Source organism: Hipposideros armiger, unplaced genomic scaffold, assembly GCF_001890085.2.
Source record: "Hipposideros armiger isolate ML-2016 unplaced genomic scaffold, ASM189008v1 scaffold_1030, whole genome shotgun sequence".
Lineage (NCBI taxonomy): Eukaryota > Metazoa > Chordata > Mammalia > Chiroptera > Hipposideridae > Hipposideros > Hipposideros armiger.
The window spans coordinates 16,274-39,821 of record NW_017732380.1 but is presented as its reverse complement, the minus strand read 5'-3'; the positions used below and the strand labels follow the sequence as shown (position 1 = coordinate 39,821).

Here is a 23,548-nt window from a genome sequence, read left to right as displayed (position 1 = left end):
TCCTCCTCTTCTTCTCCTTCTCCTTGTCCTTCTATCAGGTATACAAAGCAATGTAATAGTTAAACATTACACCCTCACAAAGTGATAATCACCCCCCCAATCTACTACCCCTCTGACATTGTATCTAGCTGTTACTATACCATTGACTGTATTCCCTATATATATAATTATAGTTGACACTCAATATTGTTCAACTTCAGCTTCAGGAGTATAGCACAGTGGTCAGCATCTACACAGTCTATGAAGTGATCTCCCTGATAAGTCCATTGCCCATCTGGCATCCCACATAATCTTTATAACATTATTGATTATATTCCCTATACTGTATGTCATATCCCCATGACTATATTGTGGCTACTAATTTGTACTTTCTAATCCCTTCACCTTCTTTCCTATCCCCATCCCCCTCCCATCTAGCAACCATCAGTTGTTGTTTTTTCCCCTCTCCTATATCGTTGAGTCTATTTCTGGTGGGACACTTTTAGTTTCTTACTGTAGCAGACTAGAGCTAAATAGAGGAGTAACATGATGAGACATTTTTTGGAAAAAGTCATTGTGGCTCCAGTGTGGAGAACAGATTGGAGGAGATAAGACTGGAACAGGTGAGTCAGGAGGTTCTTGTGTAACTGCAGGTGAGAGATGATGGTGTGGACTAAAGTGGTGGCATAGCATATATGGGGAGAAGTGGGTGGATTTGAGAGGTACTTAGGTAGATTTGACAGAATGTGGTGATTGACTGACTGTGAGGATGACTCAGTGAGTGATGTTAGTCAAGGAGAAAGAAATAGGTGGAGGTGTCGATTTGAAGAAGTTGGATGCTGTCTGAGAGACCTTCTTGTGGAACTGCCTAATGAACAATTGTTTATACAGTTTGGTGGTTAGGAGAGAAACATGATATACAAGAGATTTAAACACATGTCTCTTGACTTCTAACGTGTTTGTCCTTCCATTCCTCCGTGCCCAGGATTCCAGTAGACATTGAAGTCCTCATTTGGAGGCATCTCTTTGTTTTTCTCATTTCATTAAGCTGGCAGGACTCTGACCTTACTGCTAAGACCTGCTGACCCAAGATCTTATCTTCAGGAGAAGGAAGCCACGAAGGGAACGCAGAGTACTTGGGCTTTCCGTGCATTCTACTCTTTATTTGCAGAGCAGGGAATGTTGGCAGGTGGGCTGTGGATGGAAGCTGCCTGGGGAAGTTCATAGGTCAAAGAGTGCTGGGGCTCAGAGGTTAAGAGAGGTACCTCCTGTTCCAATGAAAATAGAGTCAGGCTCCTCTGAGGAAGGCTACTGGGACCCGCTTGTATGCGTTTGGTGGTTGAAACCCTTTGGTGCACTGGAGAAGCCAAGGTTAATAGGGACAGCACATACCTTGCTCATTCACTTTGTCTTTTACAAGTGCCTAAGTCAAATATTGAGGCTCCACTGAAGGTAAGTCAACTTCTAAAAAAAAAATCATCATTATGGTTAAGGATTTATTCATTATTCTTTGAGGCGAGAATCTGGCAACCAAGATGTTTACGTTTAGCAACTTACATAACTTTGGGCAAGTCATTTGACCTCTCTGAGCGTGAATTTTACTTATTTATAAAATGTGCCTGATAACACATTCCTCACAAAAGTCTTGAGAGAATTCAGTAAAGCAATGGATGTGAAAATACATCATCAACTTTAAGAATTACATATTTATTAATGTTTATTTGTGCATATTTATTTATTCTACACGTGTTTACTGAACATTTGCTTTATGCCACACCTTGTGCTAAGAATAAGAGCTATGTGAAAGATTCAGTCCTGAGCAGGTGCTCAGACATTAAAATCATATATAAATGTAAGAGACCATACTTTCCATTGTGTACTTACTAAAACCTGTAGTGCTGAGGGGAAGCTGTGTTAAAATAATGAGGAAGGAAGGATGATACCATTGTGCCAATTTTAAATGTGGTGAATTGGATGCAGAGATAGAAAAGAGGAGGTTATACCAATCCTAAAAAGAACCCAATGAGGTAGGTAATGTCATTTCCTTTTTACTGATGAGGAATTTGGGGCTCAGGGAGTTTAAATAACCTTTGCAGGGTTGTACAGTTAACAAGCATTGAGTTGGAAACGTTTGATTCTAAAAGCTAAACCTGTATTTTCTGGGCTGCAAGGCCACAGCAGGGCTAGGGTGAGGCACTAGGGCTCCTCATCATGTTTCTGGCCTCTGGGGCCCTCCAGCCTTTGAGGTGAGGCAGGCTGGTGATGGGCAGCTCCTGGAAGGCCAGGAGGCTGCGTGTGTGAGAAGCTGCCCACAGGAAACAGAAACTGGACTTCACTATGTGCTGCCTCGTGGTTACCAAACTATGAATGGAAGCGGGTCCATTAGGGTGGCTAATGCAGTGTGGTCAGGAAGGCTGCATTTCCTGCCCCAGGGAGTATAAATCTTTAGTGGAGCTGGCAGATGCTCTTAGTCTTTGTGAGTGATGCTTATGGGGAGTTATTCAGGTAGGTAGCACAGAGCTGTCGTGTGCCCCATATAGGAAGGTTAGCATGATAGTGCTCGGAAGTCTTCCAGTTACAGATCCAACATTATTTTTTAAGCCCATTTTTGGAAGGAATGTGTGTAATAGAATAGACTGGAAGAGGCTTTGGAGTCACATATGGACCTGTGAGCATTCATTATGACCTTGGGCAATTTTCTTGCAAGTCTTAAGCCTCAATTTCCTTACCTAAAGATGCAGATAATGATTTTTACTTGGCAGGGTTGTTGTTAGGTTTTACTGAGATAATGTAAGTAGAGCGCCTAACGCAGCACGTGGCACACAGTAGGCATTCAGTAAATAGTGGTGGTGGGAGGGTGCCTGGTTTTTGCTATTTTTCCTGCTGATGTTGTCATTCTTGGGGCTCTGTGTCAGGTACTCATCAAATGCAGTTATTACTAGGATTAGCATTTTCATTGTTGCCTTACTTTATTATTAAATTTCTTTTGTATATGAGTAACACATTGGCCACTGTCTCAGTTAGTCCTCAAAACAATCCTATGAGGAAGGGAATCAAGGTTGGTGTTATTATCCTCAGTGCATTAATGAAGAGACCGAGGCTTAGAGAGCTGGTGATTGGTCAAGGTCAGTAAGTGACAAACTCAGCCCCAGGGCTTAGGTCCTCAGAGTTTCAAGTCCAGCTCTTTTTTTGTTATAAGAGTGCTATCTGCTGGCCTGAACAGGAGGGACCTGATTAGGTGACAGGTATTGAACTAGGCCATAGTTAGTAGCTACTAGTTAGTAGAAAAGGTCCCCTGGTGTCCTGCCACCACCTCTGCTATCCTCTGCCTGCCTCTCTTCTTCCTTTCTGCGGCTAGCAGTGACCTCTGTGAGGTTCATAAGCACTGTTCTATCCTCCAAGATGGCCTGGGGAATGCCAAAGGCGCTCCTTTGGCTCCAGATCTTCACATGTGTTACAAGGGCTTACTATACTTAATGTAATGTCTTTAGGTCAATGTGTTGCCCTTCAGACATTAGAAAAAGCTAAACATCTATTAGTAGAAAGCTGCAGCCAGACCAGAAGCCTAACATGATAGGAGACCCCGCTCTAAATCAATTTTTTCTCACTTGGGGTAGGGAATGGAGGTGGTCAAAATGTTTAAAAGAATCATTTCTGTTGTTATTGATGAACTGGATCTCTGCAGAAAACTGTCCATATTTGACTGGAAGAAATAATAAAGTCAGGGTTTTTTTCATATAAAATTTTGAATTATTCATCCTTTACACTTCTTGCTGCTTCTGGAAAGACTAACTGAGTTGTTCTATTAGGCGTTCATGGTTTTGTCTGTTAAGCAATGAAAGAGAATAAACTAGTCTCTAGAGAATAAACATTCATCAAATCATTTAAAGTCTACTTTTATGGGGTAGAGTAACCTATTGCTCATGCTGTTTGTGTTTTAAAAATAAAGTACTTACGTCAACCTACTGAATTCTCTTTCCCTCTTCATTTGCACATATTATTTGTTGAGCACCCATTGTGTGTCAGGCCCTGTGCTTGGCACCAGGGGTTCAGAGCTTTCAAATGAACTCCCAAGTTTCTAGACATACACATCCTAGCTAATCATACAAGGCAGAATGTGGTAAGTTTCATAAGAGAGGCATAAATATGATCTTATGGGATTTCAAAGAAGGGAAAAGCCTACCTGGCTTGGAGAATGAAGTTTCTTATGGCCTGATTCAAAGTGTAAGTAGCTTTTGAACATGTGAAAATGATGCAAGATATTCCAAATGGAGAGAAGCTCAGATCATGGAGAATATGAAGGAATATAGTGGGCAGTAAGCTATGGTCAGATCATGAGAACTTTGAATGTTAGGCTGAGGAGCCCTTCAAGGCAAACAGGAACCATCTATGTTTTTTAGCAGGGGAAGTTATCAAATATATACCATGGGGGAAGATTAATTTGGTCAGGTGTGCAGAATAAACTGGCATCACTTTTGAGGGTTCTAACTCTGACTTTCCTAACTGAATAGCTGTGTATGCAAGTCACATATACTGTCCGAATCACAATTTCTTTATCTGTCAACAGGGGTCAGTAGTAATGCTTAACTCATAGGGTATCTCTGAGAAGTAAATGGAATACACTTGAGAATACCTTACATAGTACCTGACACACACAAGAAATGCATGTACAAGTACTTTGGAAACTAATGTATACCTTATATTTTTATTATGTGGAAATTTATTTATTTCTATAGACAAAAAGCCTACCAAGATCTTTTTCATACATAAATATTATAGGGATCTCATCCCCTTTTTCTCTTCTCTTTTAACCTGGTCAACTCTGATCTATCTTTTCATACCAAGTTCAAAAAAGTCATTTCCCCCTTTATGAAGCCTCTCTACATTTCCAATTAAAAGAATTCTTGCTGTATTTTGTGTTTCTGTAGTACTGTGTATGGACTTTTGTTATAGCGTATCTCTTTAATATTGTGATTTCTAGAAAGTATTTTCCTAATATAAAGATTTTATTGAGTTTGATCCTCAGACTTTGGTACATATCAGGATCACCTGGAAGGTTTATTAAAACACAGAGTTTCTGATTTAATTGGTGTGGGTTGGGCCTGAAAATTTTCATTTCCAACAAGTTTACCAGATGATGTTGATATTGGAGACCTCACGTTGAGTACCACTGGTCTGTGTTAATAAACTGTGAATTCCTCAAGGGTAAGGCCATATTTTACTCATCTCTGTCTCCTTAGTGTTTAAGGTCTGGTACTTATGAGTTGCTCAGTAAGCGTTGAGTAACTGGTTGCATATTGAATGTACTTTGATTTCAGGTGGCCATTAAGCAGATGAACCTTCAGCAGCAGCCGAAGAAAGAGCTGATTATTAATGAGATCCTGGTCATGAGGGAAAATAAGAATCCAAATATCGTGAACTACTTGGACAGGTATGGAGTGATAGGTACTGTCAGAGAGATAGGGCTCTTGGGACTGATGGATGGAAGAGCTTTTAAGGGGAAGGAAACACCAGCACTCAGAACTGCCGCTATTTAAGAATCTTGCATGATGCTTAACTCTCTGCCTCCGACCCTGCGTACTATTGGATATGACACCTCTGATTGCTGTACAGTCTTTCTGGGCTAGGCTGAACCCTACCACCCTGTAACTTCTAATAGCAGGTCCTAGTACTGTTTGCTCTGTCTCAGGGAAGTTATCCAGTCCCTCTGCCTGAGTCAAACATGTAGGTCTTTAAATCATTCTGTATCCGAAATTTTTCCTTATCCTGTTCACCCTCCTGAATAACTTCTAGTTTGTTTGTATTCTCATAAAATGTGACACTCAGTATTTTCATTTGAGATTTGACCAGTATGGAGAGAGTGGGAGTTCCCCGTTGTTCTAAACTCAACACAGCATAATGATTTCATTCATTGTTTTTTTTTTTTTTAGGAGACCTATTTCATTGTTGACCCCTAGTAAGTTTGTAGTCAGTTAAAATCCCTGATCCTTTTCTTTACATGAATTTGCCTTACACTGGTAATGTAGAACTTTTTAGTTATCTTATTAAATCCTGTGTTGATTATTTCAGCCCATTGTTCCAGCCCATCACAATTCTGTTTTTCAATATAGTAATAGTGGTTGTAGCTAGCATTGTGTTATGCTTTACTTCTTTTTTTTTTTAAAGATTTTATTGGGGAATTGGGGGAGGGGAACAGTGTTGGGGAATTGGGGAAGGGAACCAGCCAAATTGTTGTTCTTCAGTCTTCCTTGTGGAGGGTGCCAGTCGCCATCTAGCTTCCTGTCAGCAGCTCGTGGCCTCTAAGCTCAAGGTGCTGTGTTCTGTCTTAGTTGTGAGTGGGTGTAGCCACCATCACGTGCGGGAGTTTAACCAGCAGCCTCGTTGTTAAGAGTGCGCGCCCTATCCACTGAGCCATCCAGACGGCAGCTCAGCTCAAGGTGCCGAGTTTAGTCTTAGTTGTGGGTGGGCGTGGCCCACCATTGAACAGGCAATCTTGTTGTTACACCAGCTGAGCCATCCTGCTACCTGTTGGCAGCACAGCAAAAGCTCAGCTCTGGTGCAGCATCACTGGCCCATGTGGGAATTGAACCGTCGGCCCTGTTGCTCAGAACTCGCACTCTTGAGCGAGCTCTTAACCAACTGAGCCACTCAGTCGGCCTGGCTTTACTTTTTATTAAGGGCTTTCATGAATAGTATCTCATTGTGAGGTGGGATTTATTATCTATGTTTAACAGATGAAGAACCTGAGGTTGATAGATGTTAATAACTAGTCAAGACCAGTAAGTAGCAATGAGGGTTTTGAATTTGAATATTCCTAGCACCAACATCCATGTCCTTTCCATCACATCATGTTTCCTCCCATCTCTGAAAGAAGAAAGCGAGCTTCTTGCCCAGGTTTCAGAGACATCACAGATGGAGGTGATATTGAAAACTAAATCTTGGACTCTAATTCTGTTACTATTTACATCTCATTGCCAACTAGATTTCATTTCTGCCGGATTTCTTGGTCTGCATCCAAAAAATTGGTAAGCTCCAGTTTCTTTAAAGAGGAAAGGAGTTGGACTTTGACCTTCTCAACGTGTGAAGTTGATAGCTGTAGAGAATAAAGCCTTCTTTTTGGGGATGATTGTCTGTGATGTGGGTCATGAATGGCTTCTGAAGAATTCTCTGGAAGCTATTACCTTTCCATCTCTTTTAAGAACTTATTACACAGAGAATATAGCTTGGACAAACTACTGAAGACTATAAAGTTACCAGATTTGTATCTATAAGGAACTCAGGATAAAGAAAAATGAAAGCTGTCCGATAAGGATATGGCATGTCTCATAAAACAATGATTTCCTCATTACTGGAGGTATCGAAACAGTAAAATGCATGACCATGTTGTTGAAGGAATTTGTGTTCTGGAAGTGAGAACCTTGCCCTCAAATAGCTCCCAGCCTGCTGTAGAAAAAAAGTATGTGGGCGCTGTTATGGGAGGACCGAAGTGGGTGGCCTTAAGCTGAGCATTTAGTGAAGGTATTGCAATTGAGAGTCTGGTTTTTGTGAGTTGTCCTAGTGGAGAATTCCATCCATATATGTCCTTCTCCAATATGTGATGCTCTGAGGCTTTACCTGGAGATGTGATTTTTGAAGGTACCTGGCACAGTGTGTAGCTGCAAAGTGTTTGAGACAACCTGCATGTGGACTTGCACTGTCTTAGCTCTGACAGTGACGTATTGGGCCCAGGTAAATGGGCTCTGCCTTGGCAGTGTCCAGAGATAGCCTCTTGGCCCCTCATATTTCTTCCCTCTATCAGTCCAAGTTGACAGATGTCTTTTTTTTTTTCCCCTGGTTTTTTTTTTGCTGTTGTTCTTTTTTTTTTTTTTTAATTTACTTTTTTTATTGTTCGTTTCAGGTGTACAGAACAATGCAATAGTTACCCTTTTCACCCTCACAAAGTAACAACCCCCCTCCCCCCACCTATTGCCCTCCCACACCCAATATCATGCTTATCTATTACAATTCCATTGAATCCGTTCCCGCTCTCTACTCCATGTCCCGAGACTATATGTATATATAATTATAGTTGACATACTATATTATTCAACATCAGCTTCAGAAATACAATGCGGTGGTCAGGCCTCTACATTGACTATGAAGTGGACTCCCCAACAGGACATGGGTCCATCTGGCTCCCTAAGAAATATTTACAACATTATTGATTATATTCCTCGGACTGTCTTTTTCTATCCCTGAGGCCATATTGCAATTACCAATTTGTATTGTCTCATCCCTTCCCCTCTCCTTCATCCCTACCCCCTCCCAACTAACAACCCTCAGTTCTTCCTCTGTGTCTCTGAGACTATCTCCATCCACTTCTCCCATCCATTCAGTTCCTTAGAATCCACGTATAAGTGAGATCATATGATATTTGTCTTTCTCTGACTGACTTATTTCACTTAGCATAATGTTCTCTAGTTCCATCCATATTGTTGCAAAAGGTACTACTTCCTTCTTCTTTATAGCTGAATAATGCTCCATTGTGTAAATGTACCAAAGTTTCTTAATCCAGTCAGACAGATTTCTTCTTGATATGCTGCGTAAGAGACCATAAATGTGCTATTTTGTTTGTTTGTTTGTTTGTTTTTTGGTCAGGGAAGAAGTAGGCTCATGCCAGTGGAGGGCTTTTGACCTAGTCCTGAATTCTGTTTTGGTGCAAGTCCCCGTAATCTTCTTGGTCAAAATAGATTATTGAACAAAGACTTAATTTGTCATATTTATTCTTTATGGAAATAAAAAACCTACAAGACTTTTAATTATAAAGAATACAGACTCTTATGGAAGGGGTACTAGATTCATAGTAAAGAGAATATGACTCAAATGTTACCCTTTGCTTGAGACCATTTGTATTTTTCCAGTAGTCTCCCCATCTACCCAGCAGTAGTCCCAATATCAGGATGAAGATGAGGTGACATACCACACAGCTCAAACCATTCCAGTCTAGCTTCTTTGTCTGAAGCTAGCAGAATAGTCTGTGGGGATCTGGGCTATTCTTGTTTATATTTGTCTTATTCTACAGCTGAGGATACTAACCAGACAGGCTAATTGATCTTTTTATTTATCACATAACAGGACTGAGTGGTCCAATCCCTGAATCAAACTATTGGTTCTCATTCATGTGTCAGCCCCATAATCTCTTTAGGGATACAGTACTAAAAGGCAGCCCTTGGCTTACCAGAAGAGGCTTTGGCTTTGCAGCCCTTGCTGGATTCATGCCATTCCTAGAATCAGAGGCACTCAAAATGGAGATCATTGTCAGCATATTGACTATGAGTAACACTTTATAGCTTTTAAATAGCTTTTATAGCCATTATTTAATATCTGGAGTTATATTTTATTTTACTCATTGCTTTATTCAGTAAATATTGGCATCCACTGTGCTGGACTCTGGGGCTAGAGTCTTGAACAAGACCCAGTACTTGGTCTCATGGATCTCAGATCTAGTAGAACTTTCAAGGTTTAGTGACTCTCCCTAACGCTGGTGCCATGGACTTCAAATCCCATCTTTGTCAAATGGTTGGGTGCTCTCTGCTTTGATGCTTCTAGAGGTGTGGGAATCATGCCTAATTTTAGGAAACATTACTTTGTGTTGCAATGAAATATAATTTTATATTTTATATCTTTAACCTAGTTGAAGATGTTTAGTTGTGCCCTTTGGGGCTTCACAGAACAGTCGGCTTTGTTTTCTCCAGGTGAATCCTTAGGAGATATCAAGTTAGTAATTCCGTCCCCCAGATTCTGCTTTTCCCTAGAAAAAAGAACCCTAGACTCTTTCAGAGCTGATGGAAATGTAGGTTTATTCTGCGTAAATGCTTATTGTTTGAAATCCAGTGCTATGGCTCAGTGGACTCTGTTCCTTCTCAACCTTTATGTGTACTCCTACAGTTACCTCGTGGGAGATGAACTGTGGGTTGTCATGGAATACTTGGCTGGAGGTTCTTTGACAGATGTGGTGACAGAAACCTGCATGGATGAAGGCCAGATTGCAGCTGTGTGCCGTGAGGTAAGCCCAATGGCTAACCAGCCTTGAGTTAGGTGGCCCCATATCTATGTCTATCAAAGCTCTGCATCTGATGGGATCTCAGCCTGGGCAGTGTGGAGCTGGGAGACATTAGTTAGACTCTCCCATCATTCTCTCATTATACCTGTTTTGCAATTTCTATCACCACGATTTTTTTCTTTAAAAATAACTTTATTCTGATTAAAAATCATATACCCATTGTAGAAAAATTAGAAAGTACCAAATATACAATATATAGTTGTGTGTGTGTGTGTGTATGTATGTATGTATGTATATGTATGTGTAGTCACTTATAGTTTCAATCCTTAAAGATAATTGCTGTAAGCACTTTGTAATATTTTCCTCCCCTTTTATATGGATATCTATTTTAATCATATTTTTATTCTGCTTTCTTGCTCTCTTCATGTGCTATGAAGTTTCCTATGATGTGGAGTAAGAAAGTAGTGGCAGAGGAAGTACTATTTTAGTCGTCAGGGAAGGTTTTGCATAGATTTGTATAAAGATGTGAATAATATAAAAAAGCAAGCCAAGCAAAAATGTAGGGTGAAATATTTCCAGGCAAAAGGAATAGAAAACAGAGCTTAAATAGGTATTCTGCTTTCTTCTCATTGCTATTAAATGTCTACAGTCTGTATATATGCTGGTGTAAGAAGGGGGAAAAAATCCCCTCCACAAGGGCTCTATGAGAAGCAGTGTCCTCAGGGGATAACCACATTTTCATTAGAGCAAGAAGATGAAATGAATATTCAGAGAAGTTGAGGATATTGGGTTTTTGCTGATATGCGATTGGAACTTTCCCATAGCCCAATCATAGAAAAGTTTGGGACTCGGGGAAAGACTAGAAGATTGATTACATTAAGTTCAGAGTTTTATGGGGATGTGTCTAATAGTATGATTGGGGTTTGATGATGAAAGATCTGGATGCATACAGATGAAATTATATATTTGTATGTTTAATCAATATCAGGAAACATAAAATCATGTGAAATCAATACTGTCCTAGAAAATATGATCACCTTTGCATTACAAACCCTGGGATCTAGAACAAACACAATAAGTTAATGGAATTAATACAGGCTTGGGATTCTTAGGAGATCTGACTTTCTTTCTGTACCACTAATGCAGTATTTCTCAACTTTTTTTTTCAGTATCACCACCACCCTCCTAGGAGCCTTTGAAGCCTTTTTTTTTTCTAATCATCTTCTCCCTATGAAATTTTAATATACTATACTATATATCTGTTTATGTACTGTGGCCCTTTGGAATTCCACAAACCATTGTAATATCTAAGATGTTCTTCACTCACCCCAGGAACCGACTTTTCACTGGTTGAGAATACATGCATGTATGCTTGGGGAAATCAAAATTGGCTCAAATTATTTATCTTTAAAATGGGAATTGCAACATTCATATACCTTAGGGGTGCCATATGGATCAAAAAGCACTTGAAAGAATTTTTAAATGTTACATAAATCAGTGGCATTACTATTATCTTTAAGTTCTAATAGAGATCGTACCCCTTTTAAAGAATATCTTTATTAAGATATAATTCCCACACCATATAATTCACCCACTTAACATGCAGACGATTCCTGACTTATGATTGTACAACTTAATGACGTTTTGACTTTATGATGGTGTGAAAGCAATATGCATTCAATAGAAACTGTACTTTGAATTTCAAAATTTGAATCACCTAATCAAAGTACATAATTTTATTGTTTTTATTTAGTTGCACAACCAGTTGTACATCATAATAAAACTTAGAACCTTTTTATCACCCCCAAAAGAAAATCCATACCCATTAGCAGTCACTCCTTACCCACCCCACTTTCTGACCCTCCCAGCCATATGCAGCCACTAATCTATTTCCTGTCTTTGTAGATTTGCTTATTTGGGACATTTCATATAAATGGAATCATACAATATTTGCTTATTTGTGACTGGCTTCTTTTACTCAGCATAATGGTTTGAAGGTTTATCTGTGTTGTAGCATATAGCAGGATTTTATTCCTTTTATTAGCAAATCAGATTCCATTTATTTATCTGATTATCCATTGATGAACATTGGGTTATTTCCACTTTGGGGCTATTACGAATAATACTATGAACATTCATGTACAAGTTTTTGGTTGGATGTATGTTTTCATTTCTCCTGGGAATATGCCTAGGAGTGAGAGCATATAGCAACTCCAGGCTTAACATTTTGAGAAATGGCCAAACTGCTTTCCAAAGTAGCTGTACCATTTATATTTCTATCAGCAGTGTCTCAGGGTTCCAATTTCTCAAAATTATCTTTTTTTAAATCACAATTTGTGACATCCAGAGGCCAGAGTCTCCAGCCTCTTAAGGAAAGCAACTCTTACAGGGAATAGCCACTTTTGGATATTGATTTGTTTTTAATTTAGCCATTGGTATATTTTTAGAAATGAAGTATTAATTTGAGAACATTTAAATAGTATATTCCAATTGGTTTCCATCTTGAGTGTTTTTCAGTTGATAGAAGCTTCTAAAATTTTAGCTTTGGGTTCTGGACTTAAACTAGTGAATTTAGTAGCAATCCTGAAGTTATCTTTTCTGATCCCCACATTTTACAAATGGAAAAATAGAAACCCAGAGAAAATAAGTGATTTTTCTAGAATGATTTTGTCCCATCAGGCAAGTGGCAAAACTAGGCACTTTCATTGTTCAATTCAATCTCTGTGTGACTCATTCTGCCTGCTAAGCATAGGTGTTTTCCAAGGTTCTTTTCTTTCTCCTCTTCTATAACATTTGCCAGTTCTAACCATTTCTATAACTTAAAAAAACAAACAAACAAAAACATCTCTTCACAAATGACTTGTGAATATTTATCTCAAGTCCAGACCTCTATATAGAGCTTAAGACTCATATGTTCAGTTGCCTAGTAGACATTTGTCTGTAAGTGTTCATAGGTATATAAAATTTAGCATACTCAAAATGGTATAAAGTATCTCCTCACCAAAATAAGATTATCCTCCTAACTTTACTGTTTCTGATAGCACTTCCATATGCCTAGTTTCTCAAATATGATTCTTATTTGTCACTTTGCTCCAGTTTTATCATTACAAAATCCTTTCCTTTCTAACAAAGTAGTTTTTCTTGGGCCTCAGGTTCTTTGCCAAGTATCTAATGCTCTGTACAAGAAACCTCCAAAATATATTGCAGGAACTCATGTACTTAAAGAAAACTATTATGAGGTATATCATAATAAGGTATAATAACTAAGGTATATTACAAGAAAGGTGTATGGCAGCATGGAACATTGAAAGAATGCTGAGCCTGGAGAGAGAAGACCAGGCTCTAGACCTGTCTGTGCCACTGGTTCGGAGCAAGTCTTTTTACTCACTGGGGCCTCACTTTCTTTTTCATAGAATAAGGAGGTTGGATTAGTTGATTTTCCCTAAATTATATACCTTTTCTTTCTCCCTCTGCCCATATCACCTCAATAGTGCCTGCAGGCTTTGGAGTTTCTGCATTCCAACCAGGTCATCCACAGAGACATCAAGAGTGACAACATCCTGTTGGGAATGGATGGCTCTGTCAAGCTAAGTGAGTAGGAGTGATGATACTTCTCTTTTCTGTGGGACCCTGTCCCCTATGGGGTGGTACTCATGTAATAGTGGCTACAAGACTCATCAGAGTCTTTATTTATTTCCTGGGATATGTAGGATCTTTATATTACTCAGCACTATATAAGGTGTCATTTTTTTTCATTAATTTATACATTCAGCCAAAAAAGTTTACTGAATGCCCACTGTGTGCTAGGTCTTCTGATGGGCACTGAGGATACTTTTGCCTGTCTTCAAGTAGTTCTCAGTCTAATACATGAGACATTAAATACATAATTACAAAAGAGTTTAGTGTAATTTCTGTCGTTCAGTCATTCATTCAGCAAACTTTTATTAAATGTCTATTACATGCCAGACCCTCTGGGAATAAAAAAAAAAATGAATACAAAGACACAGTACTTCCTATCAAAGGCTTCATAATTTAAATAAACATACAATTGCAATGTAATGTAAATGAACTTCAGGCAGAACATTTTGTTCCAAAAAGTGTAAGGACCAGTAATGCAGACAAACAGGTTGGGCAGCTTATGGGAAGACTGTTAGCAGTCCCTCTCTTGGGCACAATGTGAGGAATTAACAAAAGCAGGGCCATGCCTAATTGTAGGTGGTTAGGGTTTAAGTCTGGGGCTCATATCCAGGAAATAAAGCAAGGACCTAGTTGCCAAATTTTGGGGTTTGGTTTGGTTTTCAAGAAGAAAGCAGAATTGGGGCAAGGAATCAAGGCCAAAATGGCAGCTTAGATTTTAATGCCTAGTCCTTCTGACTTGAGGAGAGCTTAGAGGCAGGAGGTGATGTTTCTTACGTTCCTCCTACTTGTGCAAGGTTGAACAGGGGACAGGCTAGGAGCTGGACATGAAGGTGGCAGATGTGTGACTCCAGCTTTGGAGAGACAGGAAGTGCAACAGGTGGGAGTGAGACAGAGCTTGACACCTAGGGGTAGGCACACATTCAGTACTGTGGAAAGACAACCCTAAATATAAATCCTTCTTCTCTTTTCTTTTTCTAGCTGATTTTGGATTCTGTGCCCAAATTACCCCAGAGCAGAGCAAACGGAGCACCATGGTGGGAACCCCGTACTGGATGGCGCCAGAGGTTGTGACGCGGAAGGCCTATGGACCCAAGGTTGACATCTGGTCCCTGGGCATCATGGCCATCGAAATGATTGAAGGGGAGCCCCCATACCTCAATGAAAATCCTCTGAGAGTGAGTGTTACTAGTCCCATTTCAAGATATTTGGGCTGTTGTCTTTAGTCCCAGGAAATGGGACTCAGGCTATTCTCTGTGGCTTTCAACCCAAATCTCTCTTTTCTGGATAAAGCTGGGCTCTGTTAAATTTAAAGTATAAATGCCCAAATAAAAAAGATATTAGCAGTCACTCATTCATTTACAGCATTCAACGGTTGAGTTTCTATCCTGTGTAAGAAACTGTTCTAACAATAATAAAACAAATTATTGTATGGTAACAGAAAGTAAGTTCTGTGAAAAAAGCAGAGTAAAGGGTTTAAAAGAGAAATTTGGGAAAGAGAGAAGTGTGCTACTTTATTTAGAACAGAGAAGGAAGTCCTCTCTTATAAGTTATTTGTGCAGAAATGTAAGAAAGTAAAGGAGGAAGCCATGAGATTAATCTAACCCAATAGTTTTCCAGGAATCCAGTATACAGAGGACTTGATTTGAGGACAACCGCGAGGTCACTATCCCTGAAGGAAATAAGTGACCAGGGTGGAGAATGGTAGACAAAGTCATAGAACTAGCAGGGAGCCAGATCAGGTAAGACCTTGTGGCCATTGTGAGAACTTGGATTTTATTCTCCAAGAGATTGGAAGCCAATGGAAGATTTTGAGCTAAGGCATAGAAGAATCATTATGGAAAATAGACTATAAGATACTGTTGTAATTGTTCAGGTAAGAGTGGTGGCTTGAACTGTATTGGTAGGAGTAGAAGGGAAGAGTGGTTGAACTAAGGAAATATCTTGACTGTACAGCTGACAAGATGAATTGGATATCAGAGAAAGGGGAATCCACAATGACTACAAGATTTTGGAACTTAATTGCAGAAAAAATTGAGTAGTCATTTCCTGAGGAGATTGAAGAGCAGGTAAAGTGGGATGATAGTTGGTTTTGAATGTGTTAATTTGAAATCTTTATTAGGTATTCAAGTGGACATATTGAGTAGAGTTGGGCATATGAGTCTCAAGTTCAAGGGTGAGAGGTCAGGACTATAAATATGAATTTATTAGTTGGTAGTATTGTGTTGTCGGAAAAGTCATGACGTATTTTTTTATGTTTTTTGTTGCAAAAATGTGTCATGACTTTTCTGACAACCCAATATATAGGAGGCTTTTTTAGAAATCAGAACTAGATTATAGATGAGATCACTCACCTAGGGAGTGAGGTTTGAGTACTGAGCCCTGGGGTACTCTTGTGTTTACAGGTTAAAGAAACAAGCAACGTAGACCAAGGAGTTGCCTTCCTAGTCGGAGGAGAATTGAAAAATGTGTGTCCTGGAGGCCGAGAGAACAAAGAGTTTTGGGAGGATGTATCAGATGTGATTGATAGGTTGCATATGATGAGACTGAGAAATAAACATTAAATTTGCCAATGTCAAGGTTATTGATGACCTTTATAATTAGTATCAGTAGAGTGATGGGAATGAAAGACTAATTAGAGTAAATTCATAAGAGTGGGTGAAGTAGAGATGGCATGTATAAGCAGTTGTTCTTTTAATGCAAGCGGTCTGTCTGACTGACTCCAGACCTTCTCTCTCTCTCTTTTTTTTTTTTTTTTTTAAGCTGAGCCATCCTGCCACCTATTGGCAGCTCAGCGGCAGCTCAGCTCGGGCCGGGAATTGAACCGCTGTTGCTCAGAGCTCAAACTCTTGAGCAAGCTCTTAACCAACTGAGCCATTCAGCCGGCCCTAAGCAGTTGTTTTTTAAGGAGTTTAACTATTAAGGGAACAGAGAAATAGGCAATATCTTGAAGTGGAGTTGAGGGAGGGGTGGTTTTTGGTTTTTTTAAAAGATGATATTATATTATGTTTGTGTGGTAATGGGAATCACCTAGTGGAGAGAAGGAAAATGGCCATGTACAGAGAGAAGTGACATCTGTAAGAGTGATGTCCTTAAGTAGATGAGATGAGTTAGATCAAGTACTGAAATAAAGAGTGTTAGATTATTGTGGAGACAATTTATCCATTGTAATAGGAGAGGGAAAGCAAAGTGTATGAATACAGATGCAAGTAGGTTGGTAATTTTGGTCATGGGTAAATGTGAGAGTTTATCTGATAGGTTTTGTTTTTTTCATTTATTCCAACATTCTGTCCATCCAGTGTAGGAATCCCCTGTGTGTTGTTGCTACTAGGTGGCCATCTAAACTTAATTGGATACCTCTTACTATTGGAAAGTGCTTCAGTGTACCAAACTGAAACCACCTTCTGTAGTTTCTACCCTTTGGTCCCAACTTTGTCCCTGAATCCACACACCACTCATCTTCCCCACCTTAGCTTAGAATCTCCTTGAAAATGATGATCAGTAGGTGTGACGGAAATAAGACTGGGATTTGAGTCAGAGCACATGAGCTTATATGAACCGCATGATCACAGGCACATCTCTTCAGATTTCTGGACTTTATCTGTGAAATGGGGATGATAATTTCTGTCATGTCTATTACCCACAGTTATTGTGGTCATTAAATGTAGTAGTATTTTTGTAAGCACTCAGTGAATTAAAGTGCTGAATGCTTGAAAGATTTAGTATTATTCTATTTTTCTGTACCTTGTCCTGGAAATGATTCATGGTAGGGGAACAAGGAGGCACCAGTGAAACAGGTTGCTGTTTTACAAAATACTTCCTTTTCATATTCCTCTCCTTCTGGAAGAGATCAGTTCTTACATGACTGAGGTGAAGGCACCGGGAATAATTTCCTCTAGCAAATGGGCAGATGTTTACCTCATCAGGCTAAATGACTAATAAACCCTGTAGACTGTAATCAAGAATAATAATAAACCTTTGGGTCTGCAACACCTTTCTAAGTTTACAAGGTGCTTTCCAATATACTGTCTTGTGTTATTTTTACATATGTGGGGGATAGTCACTACTCTCATTCCTGCTTTACAGGTGAGGAAGTTGGAAGTTCACTGGCTTGCACATAGTCACATGGCTTTTAAATGTTAAACCTAAACCTTAGGTCATATTCTTTCCAGTATACCAGAGCTGCCTCTTTGTGTCCTAGAGGCGTAAAGCCGCTGGCCATATTTCTAGAGGGCATGTCTTGGACCAAGAGAGAACGTCAGCTGGACCCTAAGGTGATTCTCCATTTGTGTTGCCAGGCCTTGTACCTCATTGCCACCAATGGGACCCCGGAGCTTCAGAACCCAGAGAAGCTGTCCGCTATCTTCCGAGACTTTCTGAACCGCTGTCTTGAGATGGATGTGGAGAAGAGAGGTTCTGCTAAAGAGCTGCTGCAGGTAACTGCCCCTATATGCATGGAAGCGCCTGATTCATGAAATCGCTAAACCAAGCCTCTTTTGCTTCATTTTTGTCTGTGAGGTACTGGTTATTATAGAACTAGGTGTCTCTCCTACCACTTTCCACACTCAGCCTGTAGACCTGAGTCCCTAACCTTCTTTCTTCATCCTGGGCCTTTGCTCCTGTTATTCCCTTAGGCTCTGCCTCAGCCTATTAAAACTCATCATACATTCTGCTAGGCTCAGCTTGAAAATCTTTCTGAACTCCAGTTGAACTTTGCCTGTATCCTTCTTTATTTAGCCCTTGTTTTGTTCTGCCTGATTTAGTCTAGCAGAATTTGAGTCTTGGGGAGAAGAAGCTCTCTGACATGCAAATATTACACAAATTATAGTTTATGGGGAGATAAGCTTAAAAGGTACATTCTCAGTAAAGGACATAAGTTTAGGGGATAGTTACTGAGTGCAGCTTTTCAAGTCTTCCCAGTTTTTTCCTTGGAAACCCTCTCAGATGGTGGCAGTGATTTCTGCCAGCTTGGGGAAGCCTAAAGTCAGGGTGTTACCACTTCTTTTGTACTACCATCTGCTTAACCTGGAACATGTTAGCACAATTATTCCATATGGTTGCAAAAACTACCTTTAGCAGGGCCACATTACTTGTATTTAACGTTTATGTTTTAGGTATAATTTCTTATTACTAGTGTTATTTTACTACATTGCTTATGGTGATTTAATAAGTATCACATGCAGCTTTTTGGCAGTGATGAACCTGTAGGCATGCACAGTCCATTACCTTTGTATTATGAGGATCAAGAACCTCCGAGCAGGGCAGGGCAGGACCTAACCACACTGCTCTGCATTCAAGTTAGTAATGAACATCCTTATCTTTCCTGCTAGAATATAACCTCTATTTTATTAATCTCTGGGTCTCCTCTTATCCCTAGGACCTAATTCAGAGTAGTATTCAGAAAATATTTGTTGAATTGAATGAAATTGCTTATTTACCTTCATTGACATATTACCCTCTGGAACATATTTAGCATTTCTTTGTGATTGGGGTTACTGGTTACAGAGCACTGGTCTATTAGATATGAAATCGGGGTTCTGCCAAGTATAATCCTTTCGTCTCTAGAATCCTTCGGGACTGAAAACCCCTTATAATAGGATCCCTTTGCCTTTCATATGAGGTTTGTTCTGGAAACCCTAGGCATTTGGAAATGTGCAAATACTATGCTAAGCCTGTGATCGGTGACTTATGTTGTTGTTAATTAGGTACCAAATTATAGTTATTGAAAGATTATTGCCCTTTAGGGTTTTCTTCCTGATATAATAATAAATGTATTATATTGAATCTTTACCACACTCTAGGCACTAAGCACTTTATTTATTTTTCATCTATTTTTTTATAATAACCCTGTGAGTTACAGCTTCTGTTATTTCCATTTTTACACACAAGGAAACTGAGGTTTCAAGTGTTAGTAACTTTTCTATGATTACATAGCCGATAAGCGGTGGATCCAGGATTTCAACCTGTTTCTTTAGCTTTCAAGTTTGTGTGCTGTTGGCTACTGCTGTTTTGGTTCAGAGTGTTAAAACTGGAAGGTCCTTAGGGCTTATGTAATCTACTTTGTTTATTATACAGAGAGGAAAACTGAGGCTTCCCTGTTGGGTATTTATTTGATCATGCTGCTTTCTCATCTTAGAGGGGAGTTGCAGCAACATGTGACCTAAGGACATTGGCTCTTTAACTTGTTACTATACATTGTAAATACTCAAAACTATGACTTTCGGAATCTTAAATCATGAAAGCGTCCCATCTATTTCTCCTGTACAAACACATACATGGACAGACATACATAGGATGTTATGTTGGAATTCATATCTTCATGATTTAGCCAAGATCTTTTATTCCTTTTATAGTAATGGTAAATTCTTGTTCTTAGTACCTGTTTATGTCCTATCTCTGCCCAAAAAGAAGTTGAAGGAACTTGTAGCAAAGAATATGTGTATATATGTCTATATGTATGTGTGTTTATACACACGTACAATATGATTAAAAAGGGACTTATAAGGATGGCAAAATAATCAGATATGCAAATCATTTGAGTTAAATAGTTTGTTTAAACATAAAATTTGGTTCTCAGTTTCCTAATAGCCAGGACAGAAAAGGAAATGCAATAGTTCTGGTATATCAAATGGAAGAAACATCCCACATCCTCAGTGGACAAAGTTTTTTCACTACTAAATATAAAATCAGTTTTAGTTAAGAAGCTCTGAGTTACATAAAGAATTGTTTTCCATAACAGTTTTACTGAAAATGTACATGTAGTTTTCATATGGTGTTTTCTCCAAACTGGTCTTCTTTAATAGATGTGGGTGTGGCTCCAAGTATAGCCCAGTTAAAGGAATTAATCCTTACTGGATTAATTAGCCTTACAGAATTTAAGGATAGCACAACAAATTCCAAGATCAGCTCCTGAAATGGATACCATTGGGTTATGATTAGTCAGTATCTTCCTCCAGAGGTAACTATTATTCTGATTATCACCATAGTTTAGTCTTACCTAATATAAAATGGAATCATACAATATGAACTCTCTTGTATCTGGCTTCTTTTCACTCAGTATAATGTTTGTGAGATTCATCCTGTTGTCAGTGTATCAACTGTAATTTTGTGATTGCTGTGTAATTTTCTGTATAGTATTATATGAATATAACATTATTCATTCTTCCCTTCTCTTAGACGTTTGGGTTCTTTTTAGTTCTGACTATTATGAGAAAGCTGCGGTGGACATTCTTGTGTATGTCATTTGGTGGATACACAAACTCATTTCTCTTGCAAATATATGTAGGAGTGGAATTGCTGGGATATAGGATACATGTGTGTTTAGCTGTAGGTAGATACTGCCAAACAGTTTTCCAAAGTGGTTTATTATCTTTTAAAGATGTCCTTCAAGTGGGGATGATCTGAGCTCTCTAGGTAGCACCTTTATAAAACATGAAGGCCCTTAACATCTTGTAATGGTTCTGAGAAAGAATGGTAAATATTCATGTGTCTTTTGCTTTTTTCTTTCCTTCCTAGCATCAGTTCCTGAAGATTGCCAAGCCCCTCTCCAGCCTCACTCCACTGATTGCTGCAGCAAAGGAGGCAGCCAAGAACAATCACTAAAGCCACGCTCACCCCAGCTGCATTGTGCCAAGCCTTCTGTGACATTAATGCTCGTTTCAGAAATTCCAGCTCCTGAAGCCCTCTCTTCCTTGCCTTGCTCCTCCCATTTCTTGGTTTAGCGCTCTCAAGAGTTTGATCCTTGAAAACCGTGTGTCCAGCATTAAAGAGAACTGCAACCAACTAATCAAATGATGGCCATTGCTAAATAAGGAATTTCTTCCCAATCGGTGGATGTGAGGGTGGTTCATGACCAAGGGCTTATATAAATAAGATAAGCCCTTGGACTCTTATTTCTACACAGCAAAATCTTCTCCATACACCACCTCCCCTTCCCCCGTAACCAGTCTCTCCTTGGCTATATAAACTGTGGGCTCTATAACATTATCAATTTGTTATCAGTTGAGGTTTCTTTAGTGTTTGATTTTCTGTGACTGAACTGCCCAGATACCTTATTGTACTTGAAAATTGGAACAGCTTGAAGAATGCCATGGTGGTTGATAATCTACCAGGAACATGAAAGGGCTCACCTGCCTGGACCATGACTTTGGCACAGCTGATTCTGATATGGGAGAGCGAGCTTCCACGTTTTTCTTTGTGTGTGCTTCTAGCAGCTGTTTGGGAGGATCTTGACCCAGTAGTGTTCCCCATGCTATTTCTTGTGAAATGGTCTTGGCTACGTAGCAGCTTTTGACTCCCTACATCCCCTAGGCTGCTGCCCCCACTCTGTCCTTGTTTAGAACATTGAAAAGTTTCCTAGGGCACATGCTGGGTGAGAGCAGTGTGAGTAGTCAGGAAAAAAAATTTAGCTGCTTTTAGAACAAGGCTGGACATCAGCACCTGTCCTATTATACTGATGCAATGTTTCAAGAACTGTCTCTTTTTCCATTTGTGATAAGGAGCTGAAAGATGGACTCAGATCTTCTAATGGCCTGAATCTTTGGGTCAAAGGGAAGGATCTCCAAACCTGAGACTACATGTTATTTTGGATGGATTTGGTGGCTTGAGATAATATTCCGCCAGCTGTGAGGGGACCCTGTTTTTACAATGCATGGCCAAGCTCTCTGCAAATGGAAATGCTTGCACTGGGCGTTGGGGATGTTTGCTACCTCCTGCTATCTTTGTGGTTTTGGTCCTCCCACTGTGGTAGGACCCCCGGCCAGCATTGTGGCTTGTCATGTCAGCCCCATTGGCTACCTTGTGCTCAGAGGTACCTACCTGCCTCTGCAGCACAACTTATTTCCTGCAATAAAAGGAGATGAAAATACTATCCTTGGAGTTTATGGCTTCCTTTCTTCCTCTCCTTTTTTCCTTCCTTTCTTTTCTAATTTTTGAAATAATCTCAAACTTAAGAAAATTTAAGAAAACAATATTATAAAATAAATATGTATTTTTTTCTTCCCAAATAATTTGAGATTAAGTTGCAGATAAAATACCCCTTTGCCCCTATATACTTCAATGTGTATTCTTACTTCTTAGCACTTTTAAATATGAATTAATTAAGAGAAGTGGGCCACAATGTTTGTATATGATGAGGTATTGGCTTAAGTAGTTATGGAGGCTGAGAAGTTGGAGACCCAGGTAAGACAGTGGTATAGTTCGAAAGTCTGACAGCCAGAGAGCCAATGGTATAGCGTTTAGTCAAAGTCTGATTCTGAGAAACAGGAGCACCAATGGCAACAGAAGATTGGTGCCCCAGCTCTGCAATCAAGCAGCCTTCCTCCACCTTTTTGTTCTATTCAGGCCCTCAACTAATTGGATGATGGCCACCTACACTGGGGAGGGCCATCTATTTTACTCAGTCCACCAATTTAAAGGCAATCTCTTCTGGAAACACCCTCACAGACATACCCAGAAATAGTGTTTAATCACACCCTAGGCGTCCCAATCAAGTTGACACATAAAGTTAACCAGAACACTCCTCATCCCCACTTCCAGGTGAAGGAGGTAACTCCAGGGGGTACTAAGGGAGCTGACAGCCCTTATAATGCTATGTGGTTATGGCTTTTAGATCAAGGGGTCAAAAGTAATAAAATTTGATGACCCTCAATTTAGTGTTTTGGAAAAAAAAATACAAAGGCACAGGAGACCCTCCATGAAGTTACTTAAAAGACAAGTACAATTGGATTTCTTATTTGTAAGACAGAAGTATGTTAGATGATGGTACAGCCCATCAGAAGACGGGAGTCTCTGGTACAGACCCAAAGACTGTACCTCCTTACTTTGAGATTGCAGTGGTAAACTGGTTAGTCTGATGAGGCCTGAGGAATTATTAGCTGATTATCCCTCTGG

The 23,548-nt window shown here is 39.5% G+C and overlaps 1 protein-coding gene across 3 annotated transcripts in view; it reads left to right on the top strand.

The window, feature by feature from the left end:
• PAK1 (p21 (RAC1) activated kinase 1) overlaps positions 1–22,526 on the top strand; it is a 90,368-nt gene extending 67,842 nt beyond the window's left edge. For all 3 annotated transcript variants that reach the window (XM_019631660.1, XM_019631659.1, XM_019631658.1), the window contains exons 10-15: positions 5,298–5,410; positions 9,907–10,024; positions 13,513–13,612; positions 14,639–14,835; positions 17,956–18,093; positions 21,173–22,526. In XM_019631660.1, coding sequence (XP_019487205.1) covers positions 5,298–5,410; positions 9,907–10,024; positions 13,513–13,612; positions 14,639–14,835; positions 17,956–18,093; positions 21,173–21,259 — 753 coding nt within the window. In that variant the 3' untranslated portion in view covers positions 21,260–22,526. The remainder of the gene's footprint in view (positions 1–5,297; positions 5,411–9,906; positions 10,025–13,512; positions 13,613–14,638; positions 14,836–17,955; positions 18,094–21,172) is intronic.
• The last annotated feature ends 1,022 nt before the right edge of the window (positions 22,527–23,548 follow it).